Here is a 12747-nt window from a genome sequence, read left to right on the forward strand (position 1 = left end):
ACCCATTTTTGTGTACCCTTGCAATGAAACTTGTCCTATGAGAGAGGTGTGCTGTACTGACACACCTGCTGGGGAATTGTGCTGTACAGCTGTGTGCTGCCTGCAGCTGAACTGTGCCCGATGCTTAGGAGAGAGCATAGCAGTCAGAAAGGTGTGATCCCTCTCACTTGTTATTCCATTCCATGACAAGTGTCCGCTGAGCTACAGAAAAAGTTGCTGTTAAGAGTAGTGACATTCATCTGTCATTTTTCCATTAGAATTAGACCTATTTTAACTTAGTTTTGCTAGAAAATCTCTTCAGAACCACTTTTTAAGAAGTCTGTTTATTTAGCTATAAGAGATCCTTGCCCAAACACAAGGACTGATAAATGTAATGACATTAAAGAAATCCAGTTACCTTTCTTGGCCGAAGGCCAGAACACACACCAGAAAGGCTTTGGACACCTAACTTTGAAAATCCCTTGCTCAGCATTTTCCTAGTCAGTAAGTGTTTAAATTCAGATAAATAGGGCCTCCTTTACCCATAAGGCAACGTTAATATTGCATCCAGTTTTCCAAGCAGGCATTCTCCCAAATACCTCTTTTTATCTGCCAGCTTGACATCTAGTAGGGTCAACCTGTAACAAAAGGACGCTTCATCTAGGCCTAGAAGCAGAGCATTGAACACAGATAGAAGAAACCCAAGGTACAGGAAGCTGGGAGAAACTACATTTTCCTTTGCTCCCTCTTTCCCTTTGTGTGTCCCATCTGGAGGGTGCTATGTGAGATGGGGGGGGTCAGCACTGCAGCCCATGGCTGAGCTGAGCTCCTTACGTGCGGGCATCCCAGTGAGGATGGAACATGCACTTGATGTCGGAAAGCTGGGGAATGAACACATCAACTAAATAAAGATGCAGACTTCATTAAAAACAGCTACATTAGGAAGGGCAGTCTAATTGTTCACGTTCTACAAGATGCAGCTAGGGCTCGGCTGGATGTGTTCCCAGTGTCCATAAATCTACTCATGAAGAAAGCAGAGCAAGTGAGCGCTAAAAATTCCTTTGCTTTGTTTTGCTTTGTGTTTTAAATTTTGAAACTCATATTTGGTGCGTGTATTTTCACATGTTCATGTGAAACACATCAAAGTAAACACATGCAGTGTGTTTCTTATGCTGTCATTAATCACGGCAGCGTTTTAAAAAGTAATAAAATACAGCAATGTTAAACTGTGGTCAAAAAATGAAATAGACGCAGCTATAGAAATTTGAAGTTCTCCCTTGCCAGGACAAATGTAGCTTGACAACCGTGTGTGTTTATGTATCAGCATATGAAGTAAGTCTGGTTAGCAAATATGGACTTTTTTTTTCCATTAAAAACCTCCCAACTTATATTGAAACTTTTTCAAGTACTTTTTCAAGCTACCTGAAGACTTAACTGAAAATTCAGGGGAAGAAAATGGCTGTAAATTCTTCAAACACCTTTAAGAACCATTATCTTTCAACACGTTGCCACAGAACGCACTTGAAAAACAAACAAAAAAAAAGACATTCTTTTTAAGCCCTGCTTATGGCTTCATCTGGGTAGTTTCTGTTTGGGGCACAGGGGTAGATGTGAAAGATGAGAGTTGTTTGTTTGGGGCTTTGGGGTGTTTTGTTGTTGTTGTTTTTTTTTTTTTTAGCCACTGAGGTACCTGAGAACAACCTTATGAGAAGTCCACCCACCTGTCCTTTCCTGAGGTGTGGGGGAGCAGCTTTCAGGCAGGGAGTAGCTATTTTTGAATTTGAGCTTCCTATTTCTTTGCTTCTCACAGAAAAGAACTTTGTAGTCTCTGTGTCAGTAAACCTCCTGGATACTACCAAAAAGGGAAGGGCAGTGTCACACTTCTGTTCCCTCCAGCAGCCTCCCTTGGGAGTAGTTGCTCAGCCCACCTCTGCTGCTTCTCTCCTCTTTCAGCAGCAGCCCAGCAACCCAAGCAGCAGCCTGGTCCCTGTCAGCCCATTCTCCAGGATCTGGATGCTAGTTATGGATGTGAAATGCTTTAGTTATTTTCCTTGCTCTGATGAATGCATTTATGAGAGGAACTGGGACAGAACTGGCAGTCTGCAAGCTAAGAGAGATGATGCTGTCATGTTGCTCTTCAGTCAGATGTGGGAAGTTGTTTTCATAAATATAAGTTAGACTTTCCCAACAAAGACAACTTGGATAGAATATAATTAACTGGTAATCCTTAAAGATGGTTTTCAAGCTTCAGTAAGCATCCTTATGGGAGCTGTTTCCTTTCTATTTTTTTTTTGTTTTTAATTTCACATAGAAATTGTACTTTTGCAGCTCTGTTTTTTGTCTAACTTTTTTTGCTTAAATACACAGAAAAGAGAACAACCATGAAGAGGCTAAGCCAGAAGTGCTGTATTTTCTCAGCTTCTTTTTCCTGTGTGGAGTATTAAATGCACTCTTTGTTTTTTAAGGTTATATACAACAGATAAACAAGTGTGCATATTTTTCACATAAGTAACAATCACTCAGACAATTCCTACCTCATATTGCTGAATAATCTGAAACTTCCTGAATGCTATAGAAGACCACTGTTTCTTCCTACAAATATTTTAGCTTGTGGGTTTGCCTAATTTACCAAAGTGTTCCTATCATCTTTGAGGCTAATTAGGGGCAACACATCGGTTCATTATCAAACTGAGGTATCAAACTTAGGAGTACTGTTGCTTGAGGCTCTGTAAGGGGAAGTGGTTTTCAGAATCTAAATCATCCCCAGGTGCTTATCTTTTTTGTGGCAAACAGAGAGTGCCAGACATCTGGAATCACAATTTAGGTACCTTGATCAGGTAGGATGGATTTGAGCTGAGGCATATAACTTTTTAGGCAGAAAATATGTGAGCTTTCAAATAGTGTCAATCCAATTAATTCTTAACGTCTTGGAGAAGCATGGCAGAACGTGAAATGCTTCTCAGTTCACAAGTTCATAACTTTTTCCTTTCCCTCCACAGAGGCTGCTACCGACCCCCCTAAGACACCTGACAACGCACCTATGTTTACAAAACTACGCAGTCCAAGCACAGGCAAGTTTTGGAATTGTGACATGAGCCTGTTAATGCTTTGGTTGATTCCCTCCGCCACCAAACTATTCGTATTTTGCAAGCTGAAATAGTGATGATAATGTAAGTCTTACGTGCCAGAGATACTGCTGTTGATGCCAGATAGTTAATGCTGTGCAAACATTTAGAATTTCTTTTATAATTTTAATTGGTTGAACTGTTTATTCATCAGGAATATTGGCAGCACAAAAAAGAATTGTAATTTAAGTTGTGTTTTTAAATGCATTCGGTTTGGGGAACTTACAGTGTTGGGTGTTGAACTTTGGCTTTTTTTTTTTAATCCAAATTTAGGCTTCATACCATTCATCTTATGCTGTAAAATAAACAGGCAGAGTCAGAAAAGTGGTACAGTTAGACTTACCAAGCTTCTTGTGTCTTTTCATTTTTAAGCCTAATATTCTTCTTTCCTTGCTTCAAACAGTGGTATCTCTTTTCTTATTAATAGATGATGAGACACTTTAAATTCAAAATACATTGGAAAGACCAGCAAATGCTGGTGATATAATCATACCACTATCCCACAAATAGTTACTTTCTTCTGGTCAGATTGCCCTTTTTGTCAAGGATTTCTTACTAATGTATGAGTAATCTGATATTTGCAGTATGAGATCCTGGAATAGAAAGTTGCAGCAAGCCTTGGTTAAGGTTAATGTGTTTTGTTTAAAGACAGAATTCACGCTTTTTTTCCTTTTTTACAATCTCATTTGATTTCTAAGTTACGTATTTTTATATTGAAATTCACTGTTCTTATTTATGTGCTAGTAACTGAAGTCTTCAGGTACACTTTAATACGTGATATACTCATTTCTAAGTCTTCCTGAAAGAGTAATTTAAGAACACTAGATAAATAATAGAATGTGAAATCATTTATCCTTATCATGATACCTATTTTTTGATTGCTCAGTTTTACTGTGAGAATATACAGCCACAGACATTTTTCACCTGCTTTATTATGTTGTCTTGTAATTTATTATGTTTTAAAAAGCACACACATTAATTTGCTTTTCTCTGTGGAAGATCTATTCAACCTAGTGAATATGAGATCTAGGGAAAGATTTCTGGGAAAAACTAAGTGTACAGTGATTTGACTGAAAGCCTGGTGTGTTCCTTTAGAATTCACAGAAGCTTATTTGTAGACCTGCATGAACTTTCAGTGATGTAGCGTATTAGTATTTGAAAATGAAAGGACTGAGAGCTCCTGATAATGTCTTTTGCTCATGTTTGGATCTAGCAGACAAATTGTTGACAAATATTGTACAAATAGCCACTGAAAGATTCAACATACAACAGCTATTCATGCTAACCACTTTATTTAATGAAAGCACGCGTGGTCCTTTTTGTAGACAAGTAAAAAGGACAATGTTTCTGTCCTGTACAAAGACTACAAACTCAAGTTTTAGCTTGTAATTCAGAAATACTGCAAGAAGCATTTTTCAAAGTTCTGAACTAAAACAAGGGAATACTTATGCTACAAACTTAATCAGCTAAATGAAGTGATAAAATTAGGAGCAAAGCTGCCTAGATTCTCTCTCTGTCCACTAGAGAATGTCTCTAGTGTTGATAACCTGCGGTGCTTGTCCTTTTAACGTAAGCAGGTAAAACAAGGAGCTGAAGTTAGGCAATAGAAATGGTCCGTTTCACAACTTTTCCTTGCTCTTCACCATGGTTGGCTGAAACACTCACTGGTAGGAGTCTTTAAGTTGTGCAACAAGCTCTTCTGTGATTAGTCTTGATGTCTAGTGTTGATCAAACTATGATGTAGACCCTTGTTGAGAATCACATGGTGACGATCGATATCTCTGCTCTTTCTAGTATGTGCTCTTCCTTCCTCCCACATCCAAAACAAATGTAATTGTCAGAGAACTGAATCTGTAACCTTAGGTGAGGTTAAACATCCTGTCAGCTTTTGGATAAAGGGGGGGAAAAGCATCATTGGTTATTTTTTGGGAAAAGATGCATCTGCCCATTTTAGTTGACCTTCCTTCAGTAAGACCTGGGGATCTGTCCAGGCTGAAAACAGCAGTGATGACGTCAGCTTTTAAGGGCTTGCACTGATACTTTTTTGAGCCAGTCCATGATCTTTAAGTTTCCAAGCTGTATTTAGAACAGGATTGCCATAGTTGATGTTGCCTCTCGAGGATGACAGGACTAATTCAGCCTACAGACTCAAGTAGCTGAACATCCATGGCCCCTTCTGCAGTTCTGTGACTTTCTAGTGTAGACATAGAAAATGCCAGTCTTTTTTATAACATATTTGTCATTTTTTTCATTAGAGTCCAAAACTAACATGAAACAGCAGAGTTGTGCTGTGGAGCGGCCTAAAATAGAGCTTCCCTTTTCAAACTGTCAGTATTCTCTTGTTCACCTTACTTGTGTACTCATACTGAGTTACTGCTGTCTGTTTAGATGCACAAGAAAAGGTATCACTGTCACTTGAGGGTTTTGTTCCCCTAACCTTACTTCTGATATCTTAGAGACAAGCATGAGAGAGAGCAAGGAAATTTTCTGGGTTTCCACCTTCACCCTTCAGTACGGACAAAAAAAGTAATTTCTTGTGTGATTTTGATTTGGGTTTGGATCAAAGACTTTGTGTTGTAAGATGAACTATTCACACGTCTTATTTATTCATTCAAATTCAGTTTGGTTTATAGAGCTGGTTAACGAACATCTGTATATAATAGTTTTCTTTGTCTGAGCTTTCTTTGTAGTGAGTTTATGTAGAATGTGCGTATGTTTGTGTGTGTATGTGTATAAGTCACATTCTTCAGATGTATTGGGTATTCTTTTGATTTTTGTGAAAGCTTACAACACAAACCAGATTTCTTTTTCAACAGGGGAAGCAACTCTTTACTTATTCAATAGTGGTGCACAGCAGCTGTTTGAAGTAAAAGCTTTTCACGAGGAATATCGTTCCTGGTTTATAGGCGAGACTGTTCAACAAGGTGAGTAATGTTATGTATCCTTCCCCCAATCGTAACTAATGTTCATACAAAGAGACCTTCTCTCTTTCTTCTATTAAATTTACAGGTGTTTCTCTTAGTTGTTTGAGGCGTGCTGCATCACGTCCCCACTTTCTGACGCACTCATTTGCCATCTGGATTTAAGCAGGGCTAGGGGCTTTGTGGTCTCTCTTTAAAAGGCTGCCTTTGGCAACTTCAATTAGACAGATGTTCATTTGTTTTTGAGGAAGGGTATGGTGGATGGGGGAGTTGTTCAGTTGTGTTTAAACTGAAGTGCCATAAAATACTTAGCTTTCCTTATCAGACCAGGAAGTTCTTGGTTACGTAAAATATTTCTTATCCTATAGAAGGGAAAAAGGGCTGGAAAGCCTGAGCTAGCTAAGCGGAGCAATGCTAAGCAGAACTCCAAGCACTGGAGTGTGGTTTGATGTGGTTTTCTTTTAATTACCTCTGTAGTCTTCTCTGTAAGTGCTGTGGGATAAGCCTGCTGTCTGAAGGTGGCATTTCAGTGCTGTGTCTAAGTAACCTCATCTGTAGCATCATAGTCTCTGATCCTACCTCATCTTTCTGAAAATGAGAAAGAAGTTTGTGCAGCCACTCGTGATGGCTTTAACAATCCTTTCTCAGTAAGGATGTCCCTGGTGTAGTGTTTCACTCCCAGAATTTCCATAGACTATGTAATTAGTATCCATTCAGGAGATGAAGGTGTGTCCTTTTTGTCTGTTTGTAACTAAAAAAAAGACCATTTGTAATATTAAAATAAATAAAGTGACCCCAGCAGACATATACCTTCTTTAATGGCAATGTCCCAAATGTGAGTTAACATTTAAATGTACTTTGCAGGTGTATATAGCAATGCAAGCAGTATGTCTATGAGCTTTTCCTTATTCCCTCTAGGGAAAAAACTGAGTCTGCTCCCTGCTCCCAATTATGTCCACTCTGTTCTTCCCCTCCCTTTCTAACCTCTGCTTTGGCCCTTGGGAAACAATGGCCTTAAAGACTAATTGCCTTTTTTTTTTTTCTTTTTTCTTTTTCTTTTTTTTTTATATGTAAAAAAGGGGAAAAATTTTTCCTGAATGGAATTGGGCTGCTGCATCTCTGAAGTAGTTGGGCGATGAACAACTCAGAAAAGCTGTGTGTTTGCAATTAAAGCAAATCATCTCACTATCTGCCAAGAAGGAAATGACTGGAATGTAGAAATAGAAAGGTATAAACTCTTCAGGAAAGACAGGCAGGAGAGAAGGGGAGAGAGGTGTTGCCCTCTGTATCGAGAACCAGGTGGAGTTCATGGAGCTCTGCCTGGGGATTGATAAGGTGCTGACAGAGAGTTTATGGATTAAGGTTAAAGGGAAGGCAGAGGAAGGAGACATCGTAGTGTGGGTCTCAAACAAGTGGATCAACCAGGGAGACCAAGTGGATGAGACCCTCTATAAACAGATAGGAGCAGCTTCACATTCACAAAACACGGTCCTTGTGGGGGCTTCAACCACCCTGGTATCTGTTGGAGGGACAACACAGCAGGGCATCAGAAATCAAAGAGGTTTCTGGAATGTGTTGATGATTACTTCCTATTCTAAGTGGTACAGGAATCCACAGAAGTGGTACTGTGCTGGAACTTGTCCTCACCAACTAGGAGGAGCTGGTGATTAATGCGAAGTTCAAGAGCAGCCTTGGCTGCGGTGACCACAGAATGGTGGAGTTCAAGATCCTTAGGGTGTCAAAGAGGGTTTGCTGCAAACCTGCTACTCTGGACTTCAGGAGACAGACTTCAAACTCTTCAGGGAACTACTTGGCAGGGTGACATGAGATAAAGCCTGGAGGGAAGAGGGGCCCAAGAAAGCTGGTCAGTATTAAAAGACCATCTCTTCGAAGCCCAGAAGCAGTGCATCCCTAGAAAGAAGAAGGCAGGCAAGAATGCCAGAAGGCCACTGTGGACCAGCAAGGAGCTACTGGACTGACTTTGACTTAAAAAAGAAGTCTGTAGGGAGTGGAAGCAGGAATGGGTTGCCTGGGAGGGCTACAAAGAAGAAATCAGGTTAGGAAAGCTAAAACCCAGATGGAATTAAATCTAGCCAGGGACATGAGGGGTAACAAGAAGAAATTCTACAGGTATATCAGTGATAAAAGGAAGGCCAGGGGAAGATGTGGGCACTTTCTGGAAGGAAACTGGAGACATGGTCACAGGGGATACAGAGAAAGCTGAGGTGCTCAATGACTTCTTTGCCTCAATCTTTACCAACAAGGGCTCTAGCTGCACTGCCCAAGCTGCGGAAAGCAAAGGTAAGAACTGGGAGAAGGAACGCCTGCTATAAGTGAAGATCAGGTTTGAGACCATCTGAAGACTGAAGGTGCGCAAGTCTATGGGACTCAATGAGATCCATCCGTGGATTCCAAGGGAACCAGCAGATGAAGTTGTCAAGCTGCTATCCATCATGTTTTGAAAGGTTGTGGCAGTCTGGTGAAGTTCCCACTGACTGGAAAAGGGGAAATATAACCCCCATGTTCAAGAAGGGAAAAAAAGAAGATCCAGAAAACTACGGTCTCACCTCTGTGCTTGTCAACATCATGGAAGAGATCCTCCTGACGGCTCTACTGAGGCATGTGGAAAATAAAGTTGAGGTGATTGATGGTAACTAATATGGCTTCATCAAGGGCAACTCATGCCTGACAAACTTGGTGGCCTTTTATGATGGAGTTACAGCATCAGTGGATAAAGGAAGAGCAACTGACATCATTTACATGGACTTGTGCAAAGTATTTGACGCTGTTTGCACGATATACTGGTTGTCAAATGGAAGAAAAATGGATTTGATGGATGGACCACTTGCTGGATAAGAAATCGCTTGGATGGTTGCACTCTTGAGAGTTACAGTCAATGTCTCAATGTCCAAGTGGAGATGGTGACAAGTGGCATTCCTCAGGGATCAGTGCTGGGACTGGTGGTTCTGAACATCTTTGTAGGCAGCATGGACAGTGGGATCAAGTGTAATCTCAGCACCTTTGCAGATGACACCAAGCTGAGTGGTGCAGTTGACATGCTAGAGGAAAAGGATGCCATCCAGAGGGTCCAGGAAAGGCTTGAGAGGTGGGCCCATGCCAGCCTCATGTAGTGCAACAAGGCCAAGTGCAAGGTCCTGCATCTGGGTCAGGGCAGTCCCAAACACAGATACAGGCTGGGTGGAGAATGACTTGACAGCGGCCCTGAGGAGAAGGATTTGGGGGTGTCAGTTGATGAAAGGCTCAACATGGGCCAGCAATGTGCATTTGCAGCCTAGAAGGTGAAGTGTATTCTGGGTTGCATCAAGAGAAGCATGACCAGCAGGTCGAGGAAGGTGATTCTGCCCCTCTACTCTGCTCTTGTGAGATCCCATCTGTAGTACTGTGTCCAGTTCTGGGGCCCTCAACACAAGAAGGACATGGAGCTGTTGGAGCAGGTCCAGAGGAGGGCCACAAAGATGACCAGAGGGCTGGAGCACCTCCCCTACAAGGACAGGCTGAGAGAGCTGGGGCTGTTCAGCCTGGAGAACAGAAGACTCTGGGGAAAGTTTATAGAGGCCTTCAGGTACCTGAAGGGCACCTACAGCAAAGCTGGGAAGGGACTTTTTAGAAGGGCATGGAGCAACAGAACAAGGAGGAATGGTTTTAAAGTGGAAGAGGGTACATTTGGACAAAATATAAAGAAGAAATTCTTTACTATGAGGGTAGTGAGAGAGTGAAACAGGTTGCCTGGTGAGGTTGTGGGTGCCCCCTCCCTGGAAGCATTCAAAGCTAGGCTGGATGGGGCTTTGGGCAGTCTGGTCTGGAAGAAGGTGTCTCTGCTTTTAGCAGGAAGGTTGGAACTAGATGACCAGATCTTAAAGGTCCTTTCCAACCCAAACCATTTCATGATTCTCTGAGGTCTTCATACGTCTACAGTGAGTCAGAACTCCATAGTACAAATTAAAATACTTTTTCCTGGAGGTACAGATGAAAGCTTTTAAATGGAAGCCTTAAGAAAGGAGCTAGCATTTTTTTTTCTCTCCAGTCTTATTATCAAAACTTGCAGGTTTGTGAACAAGTAGTCTTGGTACTTTCTTTGCTAATAGCTGTGGATTTGGGATTAAGAGTTATTTTTGTCTGATTGTCAGGGAAATATATTCCCTTGGGGCCTGCGTAGTATTCTTCCAGGGACCTGGCAGTGCCATACTTGGAGAAATATTTTGACCCTGAATGCCTTGGTTTTACTTGCTTGGGCTGATCTGTATCATTATGATGCCTTATATTTGTTTTCTTTCATTTGATTCACACTGAGCACTAGAGCCATGTTTCGCGGCTGGTACTTCGAGGCGTAGATTTTGTGTACCGAATTTCAGAAGGAAGACAGCAGAGTACAGTGTAAGAGCTCACTCTGCTCCAGCCTACATGTCATTTAGTATCCTTGAGGCTTGTCAGAAAGTGTATAAGTAGTCTTATAACAAATAGCCATGTCTTCAATACTCCCTCTGGACAGAAAAATTGAAATTAGTTTAGAAATAAATGTGAATTGGATCCCCAAGCTAATTTGGCTATACAGATGTAGAGACTGCAGGCATTGCATGATCTCAGTTTTACAGACAGATTGTCAACTTTGACCAGGCAGCTTTGTTGCCACCCTGTCTTTTGTTAGTTTTAAGGCTGTTCCAGTAGAATTTTCTTTCTTTAATTATCTTAATCATGTGAATTGAAACAGAAAAAATTAAATTTATTTGCTTTCGGTTTGCTAATTAATGTCAAGTTGTTATTAATTATTTTATCTAATTAGTGAAAATCCTTAATGTTACATTGTTTCAAATTAGCTATGATTGTGCAGAAAGCACAAGTAAGCTGTCATTCTGAAATGGTGGTGTAATTTTGAATAAAACACTTGGTGATATATTATCTGAACTGACGTTGCCTTGCCCAATGTTTGGGGCAGAGTGTGCTGGATATTTATCTAGTGCCTCAATACAAGGTTCTACTACACTCAAAGCTGCCGATGGAGGGCAGCTTTAATTTTGTTGTTTGTCATATATCACTGAGAAAGGGCAAACATAGTGCTTCAAGTCAGAAGCAACAGAGCTTGTGCTTTCATTTGGCAGGGTTGAGAACTGAGCTCCCTGTATTTTTAATATAAAATCACAAACAGTGTTCCTGCCCATTTTAGTGAAATACTGGAATGCTTAATGTGGAAAAAAAAATCCTCTCTTCTTGCCTACACTCCTGAAAGCATCCTAAAAAAAATGATCCAGTGATAGTTCTGTGCCTAGTAGTACTAATGACACTTTTATATATCTGTCCCTTAGATGGGCGCCTGCTCTTTGTTACACCGATGGACCCCTTATTTCTGATACTTTATTACCTCATAAAGGCAGACAAAGAGGTAAGCCTGCTTAACTTTTTCATTGATATCCTCAGGAGAAAACATTATTTCTGTTACTGCGTTAATGTTATGAAGAGGGACTTCCGTACTGTGGGAAATTTAGTTTGCATTTAAAGCAGAGATGTTCACCCTATCCGTATCTTTGTTTTCATCCTTTTTATTTTTGAGACCAGTAAAGTATATTCCATGAATCAGCTTGGAATTTGAACAAAATGTAATCCCCTCGTTGTAAGAGAAGCAGAGAATCTTTTGTCCTTTTCCAGAACTGTTGAATTTAAAATGGTAGATGTCATCATAGTAAAAAAACTGGTGCCCATCCTGAGGGGTGGGTGATTCACTTTGAGAAAGAGGGGAAAAAAGAAAGATGAGTTTGGATGCTGCAGAAGAGGAAGAAGAAACTTTTCTGTGGTAGTTCGATCTTGAAAGGAAACATTGCCTTTTCAGAAATAGTATTTGTAGAGATGATGTATTGCTGAATAGCAAAGGGGTGAACAAGTACCCAAAAGATGGATAATACATTAATGGGTTAATCAATTTATTGTGGGTGTTGCAAAACCTTACTTAAATTTCATAACTATATCAAAAGACATAAACAGTGTTGTTTTATAGTTTGTTATCTGCCTTTGAAAAAATGACAAAGCAAAAAATCCATATTTTTTATTTCATGGAGGCACTGATTTTGTTTCATGCATCCTAAGAGGTTTTTCTTCCATTAAGGTGGCTTGCTGTTTTCTGTTTTGGGTTACAAGTGGAGAATGCAGGAAAAACTCTTCTATACTGAAGAAATAAAGTTCCACTAGACATTTGTATTAGTAACCTATTGTTCTAGAATTGTTTCTAAATTATTTATGGTATAGGGTATACCAAGATGTTCAGTTTTTCTGTGATCCATTCCTGCTTCAGGGTGGCCCATCAGAAGTCACTTCACAGTTATAGTACTTCCATTTCTCTAGGTTTGAATTCAGCATCCCTTTGAAAACTTGATATCAAACTTAATTAGAGAATCAGTATATTTCTGTCTGTCATAAGTGCTAAGGTAAACTGAATAAAGGATGACCTTTCCTATGCACAGAAACTGCAGCAATAGTCCTGTCCTGCCCTTTTCTTCTTAAGTACGTTGTTTCCTAAGTGTGACACGGTGCCAGATAAGTGTGTAGAGCTGTTACGAGTTGCTCATTAAAGGCAAATGCATTCCTGCGGTGTCCTGTCTAAATTACTTTACTCTTGAGTAAAGGGAAGTCTTAAGGCTTGTGTGGCAGCAGATTTGTTTTCGGGCTTGAACTAATAAGTGTTAAAATACTCACTGGGTTCTGTAGAGTTATTC

At 40.4% G+C, this 12747-nt stretch overlaps 1 protein-coding gene across 7 annotated transcripts in view; it reads left to right on the top strand.

The window, feature by feature from the left end:
- Nucleotides 1-12747, top strand: part of RNASEH2B (ribonuclease H2 subunit B) — a 42579-nt gene that overhangs the window by 8254 nt on the left and 21578 nt on the right. For all 7 annotated transcript variants that reach the window (XM_085215916.1, XM_085215914.1, XM_085215918.1 and 4 more), the window contains 3 exons: nt 2979-3050; nt 5921-6028; nt 11347-11423. In XM_085215916.1, the coding sequence (XP_085072042.1) occupies nt 3020-3050; nt 5921-6028; nt 11347-11423 (216 nt within the window). In that variant the 5' untranslated portion in view covers nt 2979-3019. The remainder of the gene's footprint in view (nt 1-2978; nt 3051-5920; nt 6029-11346; nt 11424-12747) is intronic.

The sequence above is a fragment of the Meleagris gallopavo genome, chromosome 1 (genome assembly GCF_905368555.1).
Source record: "Meleagris gallopavo chromosome 1, MGAL_WU_HG_1.1, whole genome shotgun sequence".
NCBI classification, from domain to species: domain Eukaryota; kingdom Metazoa; phylum Chordata; class Aves; order Galliformes; family Phasianidae; genus Meleagris; species Meleagris gallopavo.